We start from the raw sequence: 25,669 nt of genomic DNA, 5'->3' as shown, positions 1-25,669 counted from the left end.
TCCATAGACATAATAATTTTTATTTGGATAATATTGAATTTATTAAAAATATTAGGTACAATTAAGTAACATTAACCACATTTAAGCAGCCTGTGGAAGATAATAGTCGTAACAATATTAAATATCAATAAAAACTATAAAATGAGAAACACAGACCGGACAGCAGAGACCTTCACTCGTCAACTGTCCCTTAATTATTTTATTAGTAAAAAATGCTTCACACTTAATAAATAAATGGATGGATGAATTTACATTTCATATTTAAAAACGTATGAGTTATATTTTTGAAGTGGAGGAAGTGAAAGTCGCCTAATCACATTGTCTTTTTAATAATAAGTTTGGTCGAAGTTTCTTCTTATTGGTACATGTTTTAGAACGATATGTAAAAAATGTGACACGAAAAAATCATACAAAAAGCAAAGCGATAATGATCGAAAGACAATTTTCACTTCCCCGGTATATTGTTCGAATTATTCTCGTTAGAGGGACGGGACTTTTTCCGTGGTCCGCTGGACAGAGACTCGGGGTAAAACAAGTAGTTGGACTGAGAACCGACGGAAAAAATTTTGTTTTTTTAATGGCTTTCCAAGAAGACAACGTTTGTCGGCTAACACAACACGAAATACCTTAAATAGGCTATTGAATATATGTATGTAAGAAAACAGGGATGTAAGAAATTATGTTTAAGTGATTTCTTTGTTTTATATGTTCAATAAATGCCTAAAAAATTATAAAATTGTAAAGTGCTTTAAAATTCAGAGGTGTATTTTAAAATGCAATTTGTCCAGTTTTCAGTTTTACTCAGTAAGTGTGTATGCATGTCACCAGAAAGTTACAAAAGTTAATTCTTCTTTTTCTCTTTTTCAAGTAAATTCAGGTAGACCTTGCAAAAAAAAAACAGCTTGGGGTTTTCCCGTTAAAACGACACCAACAAGATGTAGATTAGCCACTTTTTACAATTTTTACAACTTTTTGCCCTCATATTCTGTATACAATGAACAAATTGAACATTTATTAACTGCTTGGGGCATTTAATGACAAAAATAATTATATTTCAGTTTTTTTTCTAAAATATAGAAATTCATAGGCCTAAATTCACTTTATGGGCAAAAAATAGAAAACATTTTTTTTGGATTGCCAAGGTGACATTTCAGAAAGAAATTTCATTATTTACTTTTTTCCTTAAACAAGAAATATTATTGATAAAAATTCTAATCAAGACGATAACAGTATATCTTTTTAATTCCTAAAAAGTACACAAAAACGTTTAATTAAACCCGTATTCTACCAGTGGAAATACTTAATTATATTGGAACTACACAAGGGAGGCTCTAAAAAGAAAATGGGAAATTATTTCCCAATAGTTCTAGTAATATTACCAAGGTTTTATAAATGCCAATTACATAATAAACTCAAATTGACAATAGTATGAATTACTGAAGATGCCATTGTTAGAGTTTCAATTTTAATTTTCAAATAAGTAAATAAGAAACGTGCCTCTTGGTTTTTTGAACTCGCCCTGGCTCTCAACACTGTTTTGCACGATATTTAATCTAGTAGGATAGAAATCAATTGTTTTACACTTAGAAAGACCTTTTAATGTTATAAGGTTTTACATGACCAAGAGTGAGTTCAGTAACCTAATGCTCTCAAAAAAAGCTAACCTCGGAAACAAGATGCTTGACAGATATGTTTTGTAATAATAAATGCCCTTTCATTGGATTTGTTTTAATAATATAAACAATATGCTAATTCAAGTAATTTTATAAATATAGTTTCACCATATAAAATTGTACAGAAATCAGCATAAGAAAGACTTAATTTCAACTAGACTCATGTAAAGATCCTGGTCCTGACGGTAACTGCCCCTTTTTCAAAATGTCCACGCTATAGTCGTCCTTTTTTTTCAAATATAATAAATGTATTTTGACAGGCATATATAAAAAACTATTGAAAATTGCTCAAATCGTTCCAGTACATAAATCTGCTGAACAGTACAGACCCATATCACTGCTAAGCTTTGGTAAAACTGCTAATTTTTGAACAAATTTTCTTTGATGTTAAACTTACAATAGATCATAATCAACATAGCTTTTTCAGAGGCCGTTCTGTTCTTACCAATATGGTGCCGTATATTTAACAGGTTAACGGGGCTATGTGTACACTAACTTTTTCAAAGCCTTTGATATGGTTTATCATCTGATTCTGATAACTAAGCTCGAGAATTTTAGTGTGCATGGAGCACTCCGGCTTTTGAGAAGCTATTTTAAGGACAGAACCTTGAAGGACTACTTCAAGGCTGACACTTGGGTCCCTTACTGTAAATTATTTCTTTAAACGACGTAGGCCAAAGCTTTTCATATATTTAAGATACTTTATATCAGCGTTTTGATACTTTTAAAAAAATATGAATTTCATGTTTAAAAATCGGTAATAAAAGCATTTATATGGTAATAGTTTACTGAAATTTATTTACTGAAAATGAAGAAGACAAACTATGTTAGAACACTGTAACTATTTCGCTACTTACTAGAATTTCATTCTATTCTCGTAACGGTATATAACATATTGTGGTTATGGTTATGTTAAACCAAACCACAAAATCTGACAAAATTGTACACAATCAGTGACTAAGTATATGACTTTCTGTTTGAACGTTATTGATTACGAAACAAAATCATCAAAACTATATACATTTTACTTGAAATTTTTACGACGAATTAAGTAATACATGAGAATGGGACAAACATGGATTTACAAAAACTTTAAAATTACAACATTACGACAATAGGTTAATAATAATACAGCTATTGTTTTGTAAATGGTTTACAATTTTTTTTAATAATAAATTTAGTGGAAGGTGATCGAAGTATCTTTAGTTAACCATTGACTTTTATTATTTCTTAATTTTTTAATTAAATCAACTAAGTAAGTTACCGTTGTTTTTGAGTAAAAAAAATCTCCCAATGGCCGACGTTAATGATTTGATTGAGTGAATAAAGACAGTAGAGATTGACAAAACCGTACAAAAATAACTTGCATATTCCCGCACAAAATGTATTAATATAGTGAAAAATGTAATCGGTGTTATACTTTAGAACAACTTATCAAAGTCCTACAAGAATCCTACTTTTCGCTTACCATAGATGAATCAACAGATGTTGCTGTGAAGAAACCGCTTGTTTTATGTGTGCGTTTCAGACCAACAGAAGGAAAGATTCGCGACCAATTTTTGACTTGTTTAGAGGTATATTATATAATTCAATCACAAAATTCAAAAAATAAAAACAAAATATTCGATTAATCAAACTTAGTTTACAAGAACATAATTTATTCAAAGAAAAATAAATTTTATGGAATTAAAAATATAAAGACTGTTGGAAAAGACAACTCTGTGTCAAACCGTCAAGAATTTGTTTATGTTAAAATGCATTGACCATTCTTTGGCCCTGAGAGTAGCACATGCCGTAAAAGAAATACCCTAAGAAATCGAGGAATCTATAACCAACGTTTGTGGCCACCAAAAAAACTGTAGCAAGTGACAAGCTCTGTATTACATTCAAATTGAACATGTCCTTTCCCAGCATATGTTACTTCAATATAAAAAAGTTAGATGGCTTTCCCTGCCTTCCGCTGCTTAGAATATGACGTTATATACAAATGTTTTGTGCAAGAGTCATTCCTGAAAAACGCCAAAGCTGACGAAAAAAAGAGAAGTGCAAATGCAAAATCCATTTTCTACTGAATAAAAATATTGTGGACTAAATTATATAAAAAAACCTCGATTTCTTTTTGCCAATCATAAATCAGCAATATCTTTTGTTTCAATTGGAACAACCAAGAATTCACCAACTCCACGGCAAGATGGAAAGCTTATTCAACGCTATAGCTTGCATGTTGAAAGAAGAATACGTTGATCGAGTTGATATAGAAGACATAGACTTTTCTCTGGGCAAGGAAAATAAAGCGAATATTGAACCACTCTGAAATTTGGACTTGGACCCAATTGCTACCACAGAACATATGAAATTATCGACAGCTTCGGTTTTGAAAATAGATAAATTTCGGAAAAAAAATTGCCGTAATGTTAGGGTTGTTTTTTTTGGAACAATTTTACATTCAGAGCGTGAAATTAACACGTCAACTCGGATTTATCGATGCTTTTGCCATCCAGAGATACAGGATGTTTTTGCCAGAAGATACAAAAAAAAACTTCATTTTGTTGCTGACATGCCAAAGTTGCTGTCCATGCTGAATTCAGAAAATTGAAAGACACATTCTGTTAAAGTGTGATACGGACGTACTTACATTTTGGACAAAAAATGCATCTGAAATATGGGTCGAATTTTTTCGTTTACGAAGCAGGACAGACAATGACTTGTTTACGGTACAGTTTGATCTTACACGGCAAAGATTTTGAGAGAGCTAAACCGTTATCTAAGATAGATATCACACCTCTTTCTCCATATCTGAATCAGGAGATTCATAACGAAAGAATTTTGATATCATTAAGTCTTCTTGGATGATATGAAACTTCAGCTGTGCGACTGCTTTTTTGTACATATATATTTAAAAAAATTAATGTTTGACTTATTTTCAAAATGTAGGTTTTTTTGGTGTGAAAGTGTTTTATTAAATTATATGCATATTATTATATCCAAATTGAAGAAGCGAATTTTCAGGTTAATTGTATTTTCAAATCGCGCGCGCTATGTCTCGGGACATCAACATTTAATCTTCTAATAAAAAAATCTAGCGGCAGACCTATACATTTTTGCAATTTGACCTTATGTTATAAAATAGGAAATTTCTTCATGCGGATAAAAACCCTTTCTAAAACCAAGGGAGTACTAATATTCCGAGCTTAAGACCTGGCAACACTCCTTTATACATAAATAATTTAAAAGTTTAGATAACTATTCGTAATACTTCGGATTTTGTCAAGTTGCAAAAACAAAGACAACGACTTAAATACATTTCCTGAATATTGCAGCTCTTTATTAACCTAGATAAATTTAAAAGTAAACATTTTTTCAAGAAAAACTGTGAAAAGACACCTCTATGTAATCTCGAACTCCTAAACTTGGGTTCTCATCCCTAAAAGGTGCTCATACTATCAAAGATCTAGGTGTAACCCTTTATAGCAAATTAACGTTTAAACACCACGTAAAAATAATTTGTCTAAGTGCTATAAAAACTTATGATTTATTATGTGAGCTACTAAGGGATTTACCAAAGCATCTTCGTTAATAATTTTAGTATGGATTAGAGTATGCCACTGCTATTTGGACTCCTTTTTATCAAGTATAAATTACACGTATAGAGACTATACAAAATTCATACATTTTCTTTATTATTAGTTAACGCTTTAATAGACCCAGACATATTTATACATAGGGGAGAAGGAGGCACGTTGTTAAGGGGACAAGTTGTTACGGTAAAATTTTACAAGGTAGGCAACTAACACAGCTAGCCTATATTTTGCTGGATCTTGGCCCTACCGACCCGTCATCTATGTGCCAACGTGGATACTAGGGCGTCACATGCTTTACGTTGATATTGTGTTTAATGTGTTTTCGATGCAAAATTGTACCGGTGTGTGCCTACTTTTGTGCTTAATTGTGCAAAATTGGTAAGTAGTATAAATATGATTATTATACAGATTCAAAGCCTATATATTTCTCCCAATTTTAACTTATTCCCGATATTTACCAAAAATTGTGGATCTAACGTCATTTTGTTCTCGTGGGGATAGTTGTTACAATTACCGAGGGGCAGGTTGTTACTGTAACAACTTGCCCCATTTATTTTTAAAGGGGAATTAAATATTTACACTTCTCTATAAATGGTTTTTTGTTGTTTTCAGATATGTAAATATGGTGCGCACGTATATCAAGAAACCCACGAGAGGGGATATTCCAACCGAACAATTTGAGAGGGCGGCACAATTGGTGTTACAGGAAAAAGTGTCAATTAGGGACGCCGCCGCTCGATATGCAGTAAATTTTATGACTTTACATCGTTATATTAAAAGAAAGTCTACTAAAAACTACCATTAATACCGACACTAATAAACGCTTAGTCGGTTACGCTAAACACAGAAAAATATTCAACGATGCAGAGGAAAAAGAACTTGCGAAATACACCGAGCATTCTGCTAAAATTTATTATGGGCTCACTACATCTGATTTACGGAAGCTTGCTTTCCAGTTTGCAACGGCAAATAATATATCTATTCCCGATAACTGGAAGGAAAAGAATATAGCGTCAAAGGACTGGCTATTTGGGTTTTTAAAAAGGCACCAGACCTTGTCAGTCAGGACACCTGAGGCTACTAGCATAGGCCGTGCTACTGCCTTTAATCGCCATAATGTGTTACAATTTTTCAATAACCTCGACCAAGTTTACGATAAATATAAATTCCTGCTTCAAGATGTCTATAATATGGACGAGACTGGACTTACTACTGTCCAAAGGCCTACAAAAATCATAGCAAAAAAAGGAACTAAGCAAGTAGGGGCCATCACTTCTGGGGAAAGAGGTCAACTTGTAACCATGGCATTAGCAGTCAACGCAAATGGCAACTTTGCTCCTCCGTTTTTAATATTCCCACGGAAGAAATTCAAGGATTTTATGGTAGCAAATGGGCCCCCAGGTTGCGTTGGCGCATCACATTCCTCCGGATGGATGACTTGCGAAATTTTTTTATTGTTTATGAAACATTTCGTCCAGTTTGTCCGATGCAGCAAAGAGAAACCTGTATTGATGGTCTTAGATAATCATGACTCCCATTTGTCGATCCCCGTATTGAATTTTTGCAAAGCAAATGGGGTCATCCTTGTCAGTTTCCCGCCACATACATCCCATAAGCTTCAGCCCCTTGATAGGACTGTGTTTGGCCCACTTAAAAGATACTTTAATAGTGCTGCAGATGGATGGTTAAGATCTAACCCAGGTAAAGTCATGAGCATCTATGATATACCTACCGTTTTAAAAGACTCGTTTTCCCTTGGTGTTTCACCTCACAACATACAGAAGGGGTTTAATGTAACTGGAATTTGGCCCTACAACAGAGACATATTTCAAGATGATGAATTCTTGCCAGCAGAAGTAACAAACAGGCCATTGCCGGAAATTAATAACACAACAGTGGAATTGGAACCTACAACAACTGCAGAAACTCAAATCGAAAAACACAGGACGCCATCTCCACAGCCTTCTACAAGCTCCGCCTGTAACCCAGTGATACATAGACCTTTTGACGCAGAAATAGCTCATTTAACGCCCGAAGAACTCAAACCTTACCCAGAAGCAATGGCAAGAAAATTGAAAGGAGGTCGGAAGAAAAGAGTTTCTGCAATTTTGACAGACACGCCGATTAAATCGGCTTTAGAGGAGGAAGAAAAAGCAAGACAAAGAAAAAAAATGTGGGAGCAACTAAAAGAACAATAGGAGGTGAGTCAACAAGTGGAAAAAAGAAAAAAGGACAATCTAAGGAAAAAAATATTTTAACGAAAGAAAAATCAGACTCTGAGGGCTCGGAAGAGGCGTCGACGTGTTCAATTTGTTTAACTCCATTTTCCGAATCGAGAAACGAACAGTGGATCCAATGCACTGCTTGTAAAAGATGGGCACATATTGCTTGTGGCGACGATAATAATTTTTATGTTTGTATTTACTGTTGCTCCGATACGGACTAGTTTAAGCTGTTTGATTTTATTATATTTTGAGCAACACTTTTATTTCTTTTGTGTAACTGTTTTTTGAAATGTTCCTTGAGAATAAATGTTAATTCCACGTCATTTAGTTATTCCTTTCCCTTAGTTTGTCCTGTAACATCTTACCCCATTGACTGTAACAATTTACCCTGTGGAGGGGCAAGTTCTTACAATTTGCAAAATAAATTAAAATCATAATTACAAACCCATTTGATATGTTTTTAATATATTATTATTGATATCATACGAGCAAATATGTATACTAACTCAACTAAGTAATTAGCTTTGTCTGAAAGATACACTATTGAAAAAATAAGTTACGGGAATGAATTTTGTAACAACGTGCGCCCTTCTCCCCTACAATGATAATTTGAAATTTAGATACCTTGATGTAATAATTATCTACAAAACTGTAAACAATTTACTTGATTATGATTTCTGGCTACATCATATTCACATAAACGTCAACCCTTACATCCTACTTACAAGGGTAACTTTTAGAGAGAGAGGCAATCAAGATCACAATAAAACTATTTTCTGCATTCACCGCTTATTCGTTGCGTATTACTTTAGGCGTGTCTTATTAGAAATGTAATACTCGTTTGACTATTAATTTTTTTTCGTATACTTTCTACCATTCGGTAATTAGACAGCTGCGCCTGTCTATTGAGTGGTCTGTTTCTTTAAATAAAAATATATAAAAAATATAATAAATATAATCTCACCATACCAAAGATATTGTAATTTTTCCATTATACTGGGGCCGGTTTAACGTTTTAGTCGTTTTCTTACGTACATATTCAATAGCCTTCTGATTAACGCAGATTCAAGAGCCCCTTTGACTCGTTAACTAAAGCGTGTTAGCCATATTAAAGTTTTAAAATAAATCATTTAAAACGTGAGCTTATTAAATATAATAAATGATTATGAGCTATCAATGATTTCTTACTTCAAACTTAATTGAGAAAAAAATCTACTTTAAATTGAGTTAATCGGTTAATAAATATATATATAAAAAAAGTAATTATTACTTTTAACTAGTAACGCTACTTATACTTCTCTACTCATAATCATAATGCGCTAATAAATGATAATAATAATAATATCATCATGAATGTGACACAATAAGTTGTTTTTTTTTTGTTTGATTTTCTTTTTCATAATAAAACATTATAAATACACATCTTAAAATTAGTAATTTATAGGGCGCGCCGAACATCGAGAAATGCAAGAAAAAACGTCTACCCTGTGACCTTGGACAGTGGAACTAAACGTTCGGCACGCCCCAATATAAGTCTTAAAAAGAAAAACACAAAATAAAGATAATACATATAACAATCAATAAATATAAAAAAATATAAATTAATAAAAGGACTAATAATATTGCAACACTCCAGTTAATGACATCGCGCAGCATAGTTGAAACATTTTCCGTATATCACAATAATTTTGAAATTTATGGACAAAAAAAAAATTATAGGCCAAATATGTATGTCTTTTTTTTACACAAATTCGGCCAATTATAAGACGATAAAATGGCGCTATAAATTTACGTACGTATTTACCCAACCACCGAATTTATTCCTAAAATTTATCTAGATAACACCTCAGACCTACCCGGCTAAAAACATAAATATAATACAAATTAATATTGATTAGCTAATTGTAGAGGGTGCTTATGATGTCCTGCGTTTGTCTATTTTTTAAATATAAGTCAAAAATATTCATTTGAAATGTTAATATAGTATTTATTTTGCTCTAAATATAACCTGATTTTGTTTTAATCAATTTTTATTTTGAGAAACGTTGGATAAATAACGTTTTTTACCATGTTTAGAAATCAAAGAAATCGAGCAATCATTTCTTCCTTGTCATAATTTTTGTCTGTTTTTTTTAACACAGTATTTATTTAGAAAGCATTTTGAAAAAGGCCAGCAAGATCACCTGACTTTGTTATCATGGATTTTTGTTTTTGCGAACAAATAGTAATTTTTTACTAGGTTTAGGCACAATATTGCTTAAAATTCGCATCATTAAGCCCCTTCCACATGAACAACAAAACGAAACCTCCATAGATTCATATACTCACACTTTAAAGAAAGACGTTAAAAACGCCATGGCGTAAAAAACGGGCCTGGGTCTGGGCCGTCTCGGCTAAAACTGGTTATCCCTATTCGACCGGCCCGGTCGCTGGTTGAAGTTACGGTTCGTTTGTCTGCGCACGTTACGCATCTCCCGGTCGACCTCGAGCTCTTCCAGCCGTTGGGTGAGCGATAGTTTTTGTTGGACCGCCAATCGTAACAGTTGATTTAACGTTTTCTTTTCGTCTTCGGCCGCGTTCAGTTGCTGCTGAAGCTCGTCCACTTGGGTGACGTATTCTTCACAACGAGCTGCGAACATCGCCCGAAGACCTTTGGGAAGAAAATAACGGATGTAAGGCTTGCGAAGAGAAAAATTAAGCTATATTAACTGTAGATCCCTGCTGGCTCATTTTGAGGATTTTAAAAATGATTATTGTAAAAATGACTTTAGCCTGATTGCAGTCACCGAAAGTTGGCTTAGTCTTAATATTGATAGTAGTGCAATACAGATCAGTAATTATCAATTGATAAGAAATGATCGTAAAAATCTTAGGGGTGGTGGTACTGTTGCCATGTCCGGAATGGTTTATCATATGAAATTATTTTACCTGAAAGTCATGATTTTTTTGGAAAGTTTATGGGTAAAAATTTTTATTAGTAAGGAGCAATACATTTTCGGCATAGTCTATAGGCCTCCAAGTTCAAATATTCAGAGTTTTTTTTTAACTTTAGAGGAAACACTAATTGACATTTTTTCAAATTTTAATAATACAATGTGTCTAGGTGATTTTAACATTGATATATCTAAATTAAATTACAGTCATGCAACTCAGCTTATTTCTTTGTGTGAAACTTTCGATTTGAAGCAGCTTATAACCGAGCCTACTCGTATGACCAACAACACTAGTTCAATTATAGATCTTATTTTTACAAATCATGTTGGCATTTTGAAATCTGGCATAATAAGCTCTACATTTTCTGACCATTTTGGCGTTTTTTGTGAATTTTATGTGACGGAGTCTATTGTATAACCCCACATTGTATCTTATAGATCCTTAAAAGATATAAACCTAAACAACTTTCAAGAGGATTTGGAGGCTGTTCCATTTCATTTAATATTGAAACTAAGGACATTTTTTTTTAAATAAAAAATACCAAATAATAATAATTAAATATAATGCGGCTTTCACTACTTAATGATTCTTAAAAATGAATAAAAAACTTACTAGAGAAAGTAGCGGCGTCCTCCTTCAACAGCCTCAACTCGTTCCTCAACTTCATCATAGTCTCGGACACGATCGTCTTTTCGTTTTCGTATTTGCTCTTCAAATTGGTCAGCGCGACTTCCGCCGTGTTTTTATTGGACTTGAGGACGGTACGCAAAGTGGCGATTTGTTCTCTCTTGGTCGACAATAAACTCTTCAGTCTGATTACTTGCTCTTGTAACTCTTGGATTTCTTCATTAGATTCTTCTTTGGCTGTAAGATCACGTAAAAAATTGGAAAACCTTTTATCGTTATAATTGTGTTTAAGCTTACATTCGTACGTTCCGTTGGTCTTTTCCCTCTTAGATTTTTCTATGGTGCTCTCAATGGCCGCCCTTAAATGTTTTATCTGGTCCACTATCGTGCAAACGTTTCTTGCTAAAGTGGCTGTGTCATTTAAACTTTCTAAATCGTGCAATGGTACGTCACTCTTTAATCTGCTGCGTAATAATTCTAGTTTGCTCATTTCTCCTATCATCATTGGAGCTGTCTCGGTCACTAAAATTACACAATTTATATTGTACATCAATAGTTTTTGTGATCTGAGGTTAATAGTCGCACTTAAATGGTTAGATCATTCTCAGGACTATAAATAAACAGCTTATAACAGACTCATAATTTATAAAGTCATATCAGAAAGGTCCAAAGGTCGACTAAATATTATAAGCCATTTAAGTGCAATTTTTGTACACCTGTGTAATGTAAATTTACTTAAAAAACGATTTAGAGATAAGGAACTCTTGGTTAACATTTATAATTCATTCTATTGTATTAACGGAATGATAAGAGTTAATAGTCTTATTAAGAGGCCACCACTCGCCAAAATATATATGGGCTTTATAATGCTTTGAATATCCGGTATATTTTCTGAACGGTTTAAGCTAAAAGTATAATTTAAAAACTATTCAACACAAAGACATATTTGTCATATCTCTGATGAATCAGAATTTTGATTTTTGTTTTTGAATTTGAGAAATCGGCTGGTAAAATAATTTAATTTGAACCCTATTTTCAAAAATTAATTCTGTAATGTTGAAGGCCTAAATCCAAAAACGTCTTCAATAGTGACATAGCTTTATGTTTTATCTTTACATTGGTACCAAACACTACCTATTTTTATGAAATTTAGACAATGAAATTACGGAACTACTGAGCCCTTCCTGAAATTATTTAATTCGAATATATTTGGAATTTACGAATTTAGTGTCGCCGATCCACGTGCATTTTCTCGGCGCCCGCCTCCTTGCCTTATGGTGGGGCGACCAGAGCCGGCTTTCGATCTAGCTGTATTTTCTTCTTTATATTACGTATTTTATATAATTTGGTATACTATTTTCATTTAGTTATTAGTATTTATTTGGTAAGTGTTTTTTGTGGAAGTATTTTGTATACTGTCGGACGTATATCTAATTTTAATATCAATGAATTTATATTTTTTGTAAGCCTCAAAGCATGCGGCGCTGAGCTGGAAAAAATAGCTATATCCCCATTTGCCTGATATGACCTAATATGCTATTAGGTCGCGAACTGCAAATGTCAGTCGTACGACAACTTTAGCTCGATCTTGAGGTTACGGTGAAGTCTTTACGTCTTTTACTCGTTTGTTTGTTTTTAGTTGACGTTAGTGTTTAAAAGCTTAGCTTTTTGAAATTTGTTATTTTGAATAATATTTTTTTCGACTACTTATATTGTGTATTGAACTTTATTATCATGAAGCCCACCCAGAGAAATGGAGCTAAAGGCAGGTTGCTCCCCCTTCTGCTCCCAGGAAAAGGCTTAATAACATTGCGAAATTCAATTTTGAAATTCATATATTCATTTTGCACATTTGTAATACCGGTTTCAGGTACAGGTTGATGGTAGGTTGGAAATTTGTGGTAAATGAAAGGTTAACCTTTGCTGAAAATTTAGCAACATAAACTGTTTCACCTTAAACCTATGGGCCTTTACTCTATGGACTTGTAATTATGCAACTTCTACAAAAATAAATATAAAATAGTGAAGTAAAATTCCTATATCAAAAGTTATTAAAAAAAAATTAAAGTTAATTACTTTAGGCTTACATTTAAAAACAAAAAATAATTGAATGATATGTCTTTAATAATTTAATAAATTATAATATAAATTTATGAAATGTTATTACGCATTATTTTTATAAAATCTTAAAATAAAAATTATGATAAAAATAAATTCTAAGTCATATAAGCAAAATTATAATATTATAATGATATACACTTAAAAACCAAAGTTGTTTGGAGTTTTATGAGGATCAATATTCGTATTCCATGAACGTCTAACCTATCATCGACTTACATGTACCGGGGTACCGGGTGTCCCGCTAAGAAGTGCTTCGGATTATCGAGAAGAATTAGCCTTGTCCTCAGGAAAAAAAATATTGCAAATTACCTCTGGCAAAAAGTCTATAAGAAATTACTGGAAATTATTTTCCAGTTTTTAGAACGATCTCTATCTCAAACTATGGCGAATAAGAAAATGGTATTTTTACAAAATCTTAACCGACCTCGGTGGCGCAGTGGGCAAAAGTTCACGATGCGATCGTGTGGTCTCAAGTTTAAATCCTGGCATAGACATGATTGTTGGTGTTTGTCTTTACAAAAAATTAGTTCGTGGATCCGAACCTACGTTAAACTATAGGTCCATTAGATTAAATTTGGGCGGCCGTCTAAAATGACGCGAGCTTATAAATAAAGCAGAAGAAGACAAATTTTAATTATAGCCATTTTAATAAAATATGAGAAATAAACGAATAATTAAATTTGATACCATAATTCCAGATTGAATAATAAGTAGTAATTAAGATGTTAGGACAGTGAACAAAAAATGTGCGTCAGTTATAATAGGATTTGGAAAAAAGTGATTTTTAAGTAACAGTTTAAGAAATAATAATAATCAACATTTTCCAATTATGGTGCCATTATTTATGATACCTCTTATTTAGGCAAAAGCTTGTAAAAAATGGTTCTAGCAACTTGAAAATAATTTCCAGAAATTTCTCATGTCTCCTTTGGTAATATTTTTTTGCATACCATACGGCCAATACTTTTCGCTAGGGGCTCACGCTAGGGGCCCACCATGACCCACTTACATTTCGGATTTTGACTGAATTAAAGAATTCAAAAGTTAATTTAAAAATTTCAAAAAATCGATCTTATACTTAAATTATTGACTTTTGACATGACAAGAGCCCCCAAAATTATTTTATTATTTACAACCTAAAAGTTTTTTATATCACAATGATATTGAAGCAAGTTCCAATGAAAGGACAAGCATTATTTATTACAATTTGTAAATGCTGTAAACACTATATGGAAAAATGATCCTGAATCTATATCCATTACAGAATTTATTAATATCATTCAAAAATAATATATAGAAAGTAACTTTTTAGAAGATACAACAATTTGTTTACTTTCATTTTTCATCATTCCAGTTCCAACTGAAGAAATTTAAAAATTATTTACGCAACTCGTCAGGTCAAACGCCAGACATTAGGTCAAAAAGGTATTGTCGTCGTGAGACCAAACTATAATTCTTTCTAAAAAAAACTTACTGTTTCTAAAAAAATTAGTTATTATCCTGAACTTTTTCATTATTTTAAAACTTATTGGATATAACGCCCTACTGGTAGAAAATGGTTTTAAATATTGATATTAATTTTATTAATGTAGGATAATATTTTATTAATTAGGATATAATTTTTATCTAATTTAAGATATAAGAATAAGATATAGAAAAAAACGCAAAGCTGTGTTAAAAGTAGAAAAAAAACTATATATATTTACAGTATCGGACAAAATTAGAGAGACTTCTCTATTTGGCAACTCCAATTTTTTGTACTTGAAATAATATTAATATTTGTTAAGCAGTGTAAAAACCTCAGTACTGCTGGACAGGAGAATTAAACGACTAAGTCAGAATAATCCGCGTCTATCTTCAACACAGATTTTGGCTGAATTGGAGGCGCCTGGGGTTTCATCCAGGACTGTGCAGCGGCGATTAGTGGAGGCGGGGCTTCCTGGAAGGAGACCAGCAAAAAAACCCCATCTATCAGAAAAAATGTAGCTGCTAGAATGTTATTTGCAACACCGTTACTGGACAGCTAAGGACTGGAATAAGGTTTTGTTTAGTGACGAGTCTAAATATAATATTTTTGGAAGTGATGGAGCGCAGTTCGTACATCGCCCAGCAAACAAAAGGCTTGATCCAAAATATGTTTTTGGTACTGTGAAGCACGGAGGTGGCAATTTAATGGTTTGGGGTTGTTTTTCGGGTTATGGAATGGGTCCTATCCACAAAATTGAGGGCACTATGGATAGATTTATGTATCGGACTATACTGGAAGATGTAATGTTGCCTTACGCCGAATGGGAAATGCCGCTAAGATTCACGTTCCAACACGATAACGACCCCAAACATACGGCCAAACTTGTGAAGGAATGGTTTTTGGCTAACAAAATTCAAGTTTTAAAATGGCCTCCGCAATCGCCGGACTTGAACCCAATTGAAAATCTTTGGGAGATTATAGAGAAAAAGATTCGCACTAAAAACATCGGGAATCGTGCTCAATTATTTGAAGAAATCGAGAATGCCTGGAAATCAATGGATCCGGCTGTAATTTCGAATCTCATTGGATCGATGCCGAATAGATGTGAAAAAGTTATCCAGAATAAAGGGTACTGGACAAAGTATTAGGTTAGTTTCATTAGTATAGGGTACAAATGTACTTTAAGGATAAGTCTCTCTAATTTTGTCGCACAGAATTTTTTTATTTTTCCTAATAAATCTTGAGAAATGTTTTTTTTTTTTAAATTTATTTTAGTGCCTTTTTAAACTACTTCAAAACATAACATCCTTCAGCACAAAAAGAGGAATTTAATCATTTTTATCTTACATAAAAGACGTAAGTAGTCGAGTCTCTCCAATTTTGTCCGATACTGTATATCTTTTTTAATATATTTGTTAATAAAATATATATTCTATAGGTAAAATAAATTGGTTTTTATCATTTTTAATACTGCGTGGTTTTTTAATATTGCGACAGAATTCCGTAACATATTCCTTGTATTTCTTTACTGCAAGTTTTTCCTTCTGAGCTTTTAACCAACTATTTTTGGAAAAGAAAACGGTACGCGGTAAACTAAATTATTTTGTCTGCATTGCCCTATTTCTACAATGTAATGTATTAATATAGTTATTCTATTTTTTATTTTAGTGAAAAATAATTCTTTTTAATTTAAGATTCTCAGGAGTAAATAAATATCAAACTTACTAAAAAAAGTCTTTTTCCTACAGCTTTACCACCTTGTAGTTCAAAATCTAAGACGTTTAAGACACATATTAGTGAAAACTTTTTTGCCTAATTTCTTTTATTTCATTCAAGGAATACATCTCTGAAAAAGTACCTTATATCTGTAACTCTTTAGGTTTTTTACGCTTAGATATCATTTTCATCACTATAATATTAACAACATATAGGATTTTGTTTTTTTTTTTATATAAAGGATTTATAATATAAAAAACAAATTGATGAAAACAAAACGGTATATACCTTTTTTCATATTTTTTTAAAACTTAGATTAACGAAATTATTGAGTATAATTATTGATATATAATTATTGAGTACCATTTTTTCAATGCTCATACTGTATATTGTTTATTTTACCTTTAATTAAGGCATATTTGATTTCAATATTTTTATTATCTCAGTCAAAAAGTAATAAGTTTTAAAAAAGTACTATATACGAGTAATAATTAATATTTAATGCTGCTCACCTTTTTCAGTTTAATCTTTATTGATTTTCTTGTTAATTAATTTAAGACGTAAGAACCGCGGCCTTTATACGGAAACTCTAGCTTGCTATAATCTAAATATTATTCCGTAAAAAAATCTAGCAAATCTAGAAAAAGAATCTTAAAATATTGCAATGTACATTGCACTTTACGGCACCCTAAAACCTTAAAAAAAAATGTTCCAAATTAACATCTACCACAACTCATAGCAAGTCTTGGATATTTTAACAACCCATGTAATATTGAATACGTAATACCTAACCCTAAACCTTAAAACCTTGGTACGCCAATTACCAATTTATTATTAAAATTAAAAATATTATGCTAAAGCCGAAAAAAAAATATGAGAACTAGGTATAACCGACACGCGGCAATCCTACAAACATTGACTAAAATCTAAATTACCCCAAATGCATAAACTGAATATTGCTTAAACCTATTTAAATAATCACAGCGCCACAAAATATTCCTGAGTCCGGTAACATCAAGGTCAAGCGTCAACGAAACGAAATCATCTTCCGATTGGCATTGAAAACACGTGACACTAGTTATGGCCACCGCCCACTAATAGATTGAATTTGTATACCGCCCGACCCCCCCAAAAAAGGCTGCCTGCATCGAATGCAAGCAACGGCCTCTTAAGGTTCCAAATTAATCAATCACAAAAATCATTAATTTTTGATGGAGACAGTGACTTACAATTATTGCAGTATTCTTCGATAACTTTATCTGTGTCACTTAATTTATTTGTGTTTTTTTATCCAACTTATAAAAAACCATATTGAACTAAAAAAAACTATATTTAGGAGCTCATTTTTTTGACATAGTTGTAAGAATTAAAACTAAAAAAATAAACTCTCTAAAATCAAAACTTATGTTTTTTGCATATTAAGATGTTTTTTTCAATAAGTTGTTTTTATGCTTTTAAATCCAGACTATACCTAAAACAGTCTTAAAGGTAACATAAGTTTCAAGACATCCTTTAAAGATCTAATTAAAGTAAAATTATTTGGTAATTTATAACACTTACTAGGCGTCATTCCTTCTTTTTCATGGTCCAGCACCACCCTAGTGGGCGTCTGGCCATTAACAGTGCAAACATGATGGTAAAGCTGCGCCAGTTCTTCTGTCACTGTTTGTAAATTATTTTGAGTTTCATCCAAAGAGGCTCCTGCTTCTGTAGCGAAATCTTTCAGAAGCTTAAAATCGGCTGGAAATCATACAGTTGTTCTTAAAATCTGAAATAGCTTTTTTTTTTTAATGTCTCACCTTCCACCTCCATTTGTTTCTGTTCAGTGTCCAGCAACCGGTTCTTTAAATTGGTAATTTCAGTTCTAAGCATTAGGGTGGCATCTGAAATGTTGCTAAGCTTCTCCAGTTGCTTGATGTCCTCCCTGAGCTGATCCACTTCCTTGGAAGACAATCTAAACCAGTTCTGATACTGTCCGAGCATTTTGCTGGCCTCTTCTGAGGGTTTTTGCATTATCTTGTCATAATTCTGAGAGAGATGTTGCAAAGAGTCCACGTGAGCGGCCAGCTGAGTTAACCTGTGAGGAATATAACCACATATATATATATCATTTAAAAACGCATCATTTTATTAATGCTAACCTTGCTAAGAAAACTTGCAGCTCTCCTTGGCTTTTTTCCACCAAACTTTGGTTTTCTCTTAAGGTCTGGTTAAGGCTGAGTTTCTCCTTTTCAATGAGCTCGAGCTGCTTTTCAAGCTTCTTCAGCTCATTCAGATGTACCTCAGAAAATAGATCAACATGTTTGTCGTCTGGAGATGTTAATTCTGAACCTGTTCCACTGGACAGACTCGCTTCTATATGTTTGAGACCTGGAATTCAAATTCACACATTTTATCCTAGTTTCATAGTTAAAAATTGCCAAAAATTACCTTCTTCTTCGCCGTCACTGCCCAAAACCGTTTCCTCAGTGATACCCCTAATGCTGTAAGCCAAATTATTAATATTGTAGAAAGATTCTCGGTTAATCTGCTGATCTAGTTCTTTTTTGAGGGCATATTTGGCCTCACGTTCGTTTTGAAGTGATTCGAGCGCTTCTTCCATATGATTCTCTGCGATTTTTTTAAGATTTGTAAGCTCCTCCACTTGGAGATTAAGGAGATCCATTTCCTCGTGCAGACGTCGGATTTCATGTTTAAGACTTTCAAACTCAACCTGGGGTTATAAAATATTTTAGTAAAAAAAACACATAACAAAAAATATGTTCATATAAAGCATCACACTTACCTGTGAACTCTTCAAAACAGAAACCTGCTTCTGCAGAGCAATATTCTCCTCCTCCAGCTCAGAATAGTCACTAATCAACCTATTTTCCCTAAATTTAATTTCTCTCAGTTCGGTTCTAAGTTTTTTGCACTCCATGCTTCTGTCCTCCTTATCCTTGCCCATATCATTATTCTCTTGCAGCATTCTATCTCTCTCAGCAGTGACTCTGTCAAGTTCATGGCGTAATTGCTTGTTGTCATTTTCTAACTCTACAATTTGGGAATATAGGGACGTTTCACGAGCTGCCGATTCGTTTAGGAGGGACTCTTCAGTTTCTATGCCTGTTTTTGTAGTTACTTTGTGAGTTGATTGGAATTTGGCTAGGGCCTAAAAAAAATAATTGAAGATTGAAGACTCATTAATTAAATTGCTTTTTATCATTATTTTGGAGGAGTACCAAACAGTAAAAAAATTATATTTCAATAAAAAATGTTCAGAAGGTTGAATTAAAACTTTAGTTGTTACTGAACTATTCAATTTATTTCAATATACTTAACATATTCACCCTTGCCAATAGGAGAACAATAAAATAGAACTGAATTTTTGCATATAAGAACATGTATTACATTTTAAAAGCCTAGGCTTATATAAAAAAAAGAAAGTTATACATATATGTACATATGTATTATTAAAATTTAAAACTACCTCTATTAGAAAAATACCAGCTGGAATTAAACACATACAATACTCATAAATGTGTACTTAAAAATCTCAACAAACATAGAAAAACAGTTTGGACACAAGATTGGTTTGAGTTTTTTTTAACTGCTCTCTCCCCAGACTCCTAATCTGATTTCAAAGAACATTGTAAAATATAGCAGCTAGATAGCCTGTGCCATCTTCACACCTTTTTAACTTGTGATATGCAGGAATGAACAAGCTTTTATGTCTAGTATCATAGCTATGAACCCCACTGTGCTTCTCAAATAAGATTTCATTGTTTTGTATTTCACCATTAAATTCTCAAGAATATAGAGACAGGGAAGAGTATGTTATAACTTTTGTAACTATTCCTACATGACTCTGTTAGCACTTCTCTGAAGCTCAAAAATACTGGATTCCAATGCAGAGACCCCAAACCTAAATCCCATAGGTAAGAACAAATAACAAACAGAGTAGTAAGATGTTATTAAGACCTTTTCTGAAACACACTGTGAAATGTTGTGAAGGCAAACCTCTAAGATTAGTGAAAATCTGTCCATCATCTGCCTGATCAATGTACACTTCAAGACACTACACTCTCATTATTTACATTTTCAGAGTCTCTCATAAAAAAAACTTTCCCTGTTTTTCCCTCATTCATGAGTAGCTCACTGGCACATCAAATCAGACCTTCAACTTTGCCTGAATGTCCCCAAGCCCTGTAGTCACCTAGTGAACTGATAGCACTGACAATGAGACTGTGGTGTTATCTGCCAAAAGGGTATAATTTTCTTCCTCTCTGTTTAAAGGAAGATCATTAATAAAGATTAAAAATAAGATTCGACACAGAACAGATCCTTGAGGCACTCCTATATGTTTACAATACTTTCAGCTGAGCACATCTCACATCTGTCTCTTAAGAGGGAATCAATAAATGCAATAGTATCATGACTAAAGTTGTAGGATGCCAGTTAACTTAGCAGAAAATCATAAGACACACAGTCAAATATTGGAAAAAAATATTTTGTGAAAAACAGGAATTTATCCTAATATAATTTATATTTATTTATGACAGCTTCCCTTGTTTTAAATAGTAATGAAACAAGTCATACAACTCCAAGTCACAGGTCTTAAATTTATTAAATTAAAGTCAGAGGATACTATACTATATTATATACTATATAATAAATTATATACTATATATTATATACTAAATAATTTTTTTTATATAATTTTAATATGTAGTAACTAGTCTTCGTCCGATTTTACCAATTTGAACTTAATTTCTACCCTTGATTTGTATCATGTAGTGCTGTTCTCTGCTTCTTTTTTGTTCTTTTTATTAGTACACAAGTGGATCTGATGATGCTTAGTATGGGCGAAACAAGTGTAATCCTCTGACTTTATTTTAATAAATTTGAGACCTGTGACTTGGAGTTTGTTTCATTACTATTTAAGTGAGAAAAGATGGACTATTTCGTGGAATTATCTTGTTTTGTTCCAACTTCATTAAGATAAAAAAAAGTCAACAATTCCAGACATATTGCAATTAATTGAATTTGTAGCAAAATAATTTCTTAATAAAAACAAGTAACATATACAGATATTACATATATAACTAACAAAAAATTTCACTTAGCACAAAATAGAAGGTTTTACTTATTTTACATATTACTTCTGCGAGCATTTTATTATAAATAGTGCAATCGTCAAAAATTTTGTAGTGACACTTTCGGATTACATGTGCTATATATCAAGGAAGGTCAATTATGATATGCAAATGTATAGTTTTGATGAAAAATTATATTTAAATTTTTCTGTCACTAACCTGTATTGCTAGTTCTGGTAAATTAGTGAAATTCTCCTACCAATGACTTACAAAGTCTCTATTCATTTAAAAAAAAATGCAACATTTATTTAGGTTGGTACAATTCTTCAACAGCTATTAAATGTAAACTGTAAGTAACACTGGTTTACAATTGATAATGGTTGGTGTTAGTAAATAAAACTCTTTCTATATTTATTAATTATATATGTTATTGTATGAGCTTTTAAGATTAACAAGAAAATTGCCTCAGTTCAAGAAATTTTTAACTATAAATATAATATATATGAAAAACAACTTATAAGATTTCTATATTATACAAATAATCATGAATCTTTTCTTATTACTTATAAGCAGCAAAACATTAGTTATTACAATTTTTTTTTCAAATGAACAAGCTTTTACAAATGCCTTGAGCCTATATCAACCAGTACTGGTATCAATACAGGGTGTTTCTTAGCCTATACACATAAACTTGGGAAATTATTGCTAATGATAAATAACGACTAATAGTGAAAAAAAATTTAAGTAAAATATTTTTAGTTTCTGAGATAATTCTTTTTTTTTTCACAAAAATGTAATAACTTTATCAGGTGAAATTTTGTTTTCAAATTAAGAAGTAAACAAGTCAGGATGAGGGCAACATGGTGGAGCCATTAGACCTAGGCGAATTTTAAATTTGGAGAATTTGATTTTAGATATCATCGAAGAGCATCCTGACATAAGCACTAGAACAATTGCAACGCAATTTGGATTATCACCAGTCACAGTTTGGCGAATTTTAAGGCATGAATTACTGTATCCATTTCATGTCCAAAGGGTACAAGCTTTACTTCCAAGGGATCATGCGCCTCAAGTAAAGTTTTGCGAGTGGTTGTTACATCAGCAGCAGTTAAACCCAAACTTTACCAGGAACATTTTAGCTACGGATGAAGCAATTTTCACACGCAATGGCATTCACAATTTTCGCAACACACATTTTTGGGCAGTTGAAAATCCGCATGCCATTCGGCGAACAAACTTTCAACAACGATTTTCAGTAAATGTGTGGGCTGGAATTGTAAACGGAATACTTATTGGCCCTTTCATTTTGGATAATCGTCTAACTGGTGCTCTTTATTTACAATTCTTGCAACAAAATTTGCCGGTACTCCTTGAAGAAGTCCCTCTTCACATTAGGCAGAATTTGTGGTTTCTTCACAATGGTGCTCCACCACATTTTGCGCGACCAGTGCGACGGCATTTGGATCGAATGTGCCCCGAACGATAGATAGGCCGAGGTGGTCCAATTGGAGGGCCTCCTCGATCACCCGACCTTAATCCGCTTGACTTTTATTTTTGGGGCCACCTAAAATCTCTGGTGTATGTAACCGAAGTTGACAATGAACAGGAATTAAGAAATCGGATATTTGCTGCCGCCGAGGAAATTCGACTACAACCTGGATTAGCTGCTGTCTGCAACTCTTGGATTAGGCGTGCTCAATTAGGTACTAAAATTCAAATTTCAAATTCAAAAAGTTTATTGTCCAACAGGAAAATTCCCAATTACAAGACAATCGAAATAATTAAAATTCAAACAGTACAAGTTATAAGCACCTTAAATAAGTAGTACAAAAAAAATAATATAAGATCCAATATAGAGTGATAACAAAATTTAAAATTTAAAACAATAGCATAATTGTAGGAATATAAGACACACTAACCAAATGATAACAATCACAGAAAAATAATCAGGTATCATTCAAATTAAGAGAGGAACACATCCTTTTTTTAAAAACACATTCAGTGCTGCTAAAGATGTCGACATCTATAGCATTCATCTGATTATACCATGTACAAGCACGGCACAGTGGAGCTTTGCTGGACAGATTTGTTAAGTCAAGAGAGGGATAAAATATATGGTGCCTCCTTGTATTGGCAGGAGGAACAAATAGAGGTAGCCTCTCTAAGAGCTCAGAACAATCAATTTTATTATTGCAAAGTTTATATAAAAATATCTGACTAGAGAGAATAGTATTTTGCTTTAGTGACAAATAGTGGAATCTATTCAGCAGGTACTCCTGTTCCACACCTCTTACTGGATATACTCCATCCAACTTAACAGAAAGTAACTTTAAGAATCTGTGCTCTACATACTCCAGTCTGTTAACATGAACATCATAGATGGGGAACCACAACATAGAGCCATACATTAATTTAGACTACTAATGAATTGTACAATACAGTCAAGCTGGATATATTCTTAAATTGAGAAGTGGACCTTACTATAAACCCGAGGGATTTTAAGGCTGAACCAGTGACCTGTCCTACATGCTGGTTGAATGTGAGCCTCTTATCTACTTCAATGCCCAAATCCTTCACTGAAGAACAGTCTAGCAAGTGAGAACCACTCAATATATATGGGTATAAAATCTCTTCATGAAGAATGGAAATTGTCATTTTTTTACATCATCATGGAATTGTTTTTACATCACATCATGGAAATAACTTCGAACAGTTACTATAATAGTTAAATAAACATTTATTTTTTGAATTTACGTTTTTTTTAAATTTTAATTAATAAATCGCTTATCTCCGCAACTAAAACTATTTTACTGAATTTTTTTTTTCACTATTAGTCATTATTTGCCGTCAGCAATAATTTCCCAAGTTTATGCGTATAGGTTAAGAAACACCCTGTATATGGGCATTGAAAGAAAAAGTGGTGTAAGTCACTATAATAAAAATGGTATTAAAGTTAAGTCTGTAAAATCCACATATTCAAATTCATAAGACAAAGAAGTAGTATATGTCATAACTCCTGCTACAGGCTAATATATGGTGGCAAAAGTAAATTAAAGGCAAAAAACAACCATAATAGTATTTTTTTACTAAAATTTAATTTTTAATTTAGAAAGATTAGAATAGGTACACAGATTCTTAGTACACCAAAATATCCAAAATGCATTTTGTTATTTATATTGAGATTTAATTATCCAGTAAAACATTTTATATCTCAAAATCATATTCAAGTGACTTTTATTTTATTTCCTCATTTATAAGGGATTTTCATTTCCCAGGCACAATACTTAATCATAGAAAAACTAACTTTTATGATGAATTTTACTGGTAACTTTAATTCACCTGAGACATAATAATAGTGAGATCTAAGACTCTAACTTCTATCAATATATTTGAAGCATTAGAAACATTGTTAAAGATGGTGACTTTGTTAGGGCTAGATAGCTTCGAAAGTTTCCATTAATTTATTAAGACTTTCAGAGTTTTAAACTTTGTAAGTCTTAAATAAAATATAAAACTTATTAGCAAGGGGGTTAAGTAGCTTTTATTTCAACACAAGTAAATTCTATTTAAATAATACTAATTTGGTTTAATGAGTTTGTTGAAAATTTCAATTACTTACTGGGTATTCTGATAAGCATGAATAAATAGCTTTCTAATAGATTATTTAATATGTGAATGATATAATTCTACTCAAAAAAACCAGTAGTATATAGAGCAAAACAGTGAAATTTCATTCAGGGACACAAACAAACATATTAAGTGAAATTGGCTAGAAATACGAAATTTAAAGCTCACCTCTTGAGTTATTTGCAAGTCGTGCTTAGAATTCTCGTATAAAACTTCCAATTCCTCACACTTTTGCTGTAATTCCTTTTTTTGCTCCAACAGCTCAAGTCCATACTGGGCAGACTGGACTTTTTCGCTGCTCGCCTGATCGAGCTCCCTGGTCAGTCTTTGAATTTCAATTTTCAGTAGCTCCTTCTCGTCCTGTGATGCCATCGCGGTGGTCTTTTTATCAATTTAAAAGGGCGAAGAGGGTATTCAAATTAAAATCAAAACATTTTTACCACCATTTATTTTCGTCTCGCACCCTCTACTCTTCGATCTGACAGCCACTAAGCCTGTCACTGTCAACAGACGTAGAACTGTCACTGTCGAACTGCTGACGTTGAAAGGAGTGCAGGCAGCATCACATACCGCGACATTGTCAAGTTCTTAATAATTTACGGTGTTACGAGATTTTTTTTGT

At 32.6% G+C, this 25,669-nt stretch overlaps 1 protein-coding gene across 1 annotated transcript; it reads right to left on the bottom strand.

Annotated features, from left to right (window-relative positions):
• Positions 1-25,545, bottom strand: LOC126734805 (protein bicaudal D). The gene is made up of 9 exons (XM_050438547.1): positions 25,216-25,545; positions 19,131-19,496; positions 18,776-19,058; positions 18,487-18,715; positions 18,145-18,422; positions 17,906-18,085; positions 11,338-11,562; positions 11,026-11,277; positions 1-10,129 (listed from the first exon to the last, which is right to left on the bottom strand). The coding sequence occupies exons 1-9, from the start codon at positions 25,417-25,419 to the stop codon at positions 9,873-9,875; spliced, it is 2,274 nt and encodes a 757-aa protein (XP_050294504.1). The 5' UTR covers positions 25,420-25,545; the 3' UTR covers positions 1-9,872.
• Positions 25,546-25,669: the final 124 nt, after the last annotated feature.

Source organism: Anthonomus grandis, chromosome 4 (assembly GCF_022605725.1).
Source record: "Anthonomus grandis grandis chromosome 4, icAntGran1.3, whole genome shotgun sequence".
Taxonomy (NCBI): Eukaryota; Metazoa; Arthropoda; class Insecta; order Coleoptera; family Curculionidae; genus Anthonomus; species Anthonomus grandis.
Note: the sequence above shows the minus strand (reverse complement) of the source record. Positions and strands in the feature narration are given on the sequence as shown.

Bases quoted from the DNA above. Each gene is read 5' to 3' on its own strand.
- LOC126734805 (XM_050438547.1), bottom strand. From the start codon at position 25,419: ATGGCATCACAGGACGAGAAGGAGCTACTGAAAATTGAAATTCAAAGA. The intron at 19,497-25,215 runs GTGAGCTTTAAA...TATTTTTTTTAG, and splicing joins ACTTGCAAATAACTCAAGAG to GCCCTAGCCAAATTCCAATC. The intron at 18,423-18,486 runs GTTAGCATTAAT...TATTCCTCACAG, and splicing joins CTGCAAGTTTTCTTAGCAAG to GTTAACTCAGCTGGCCGCTC.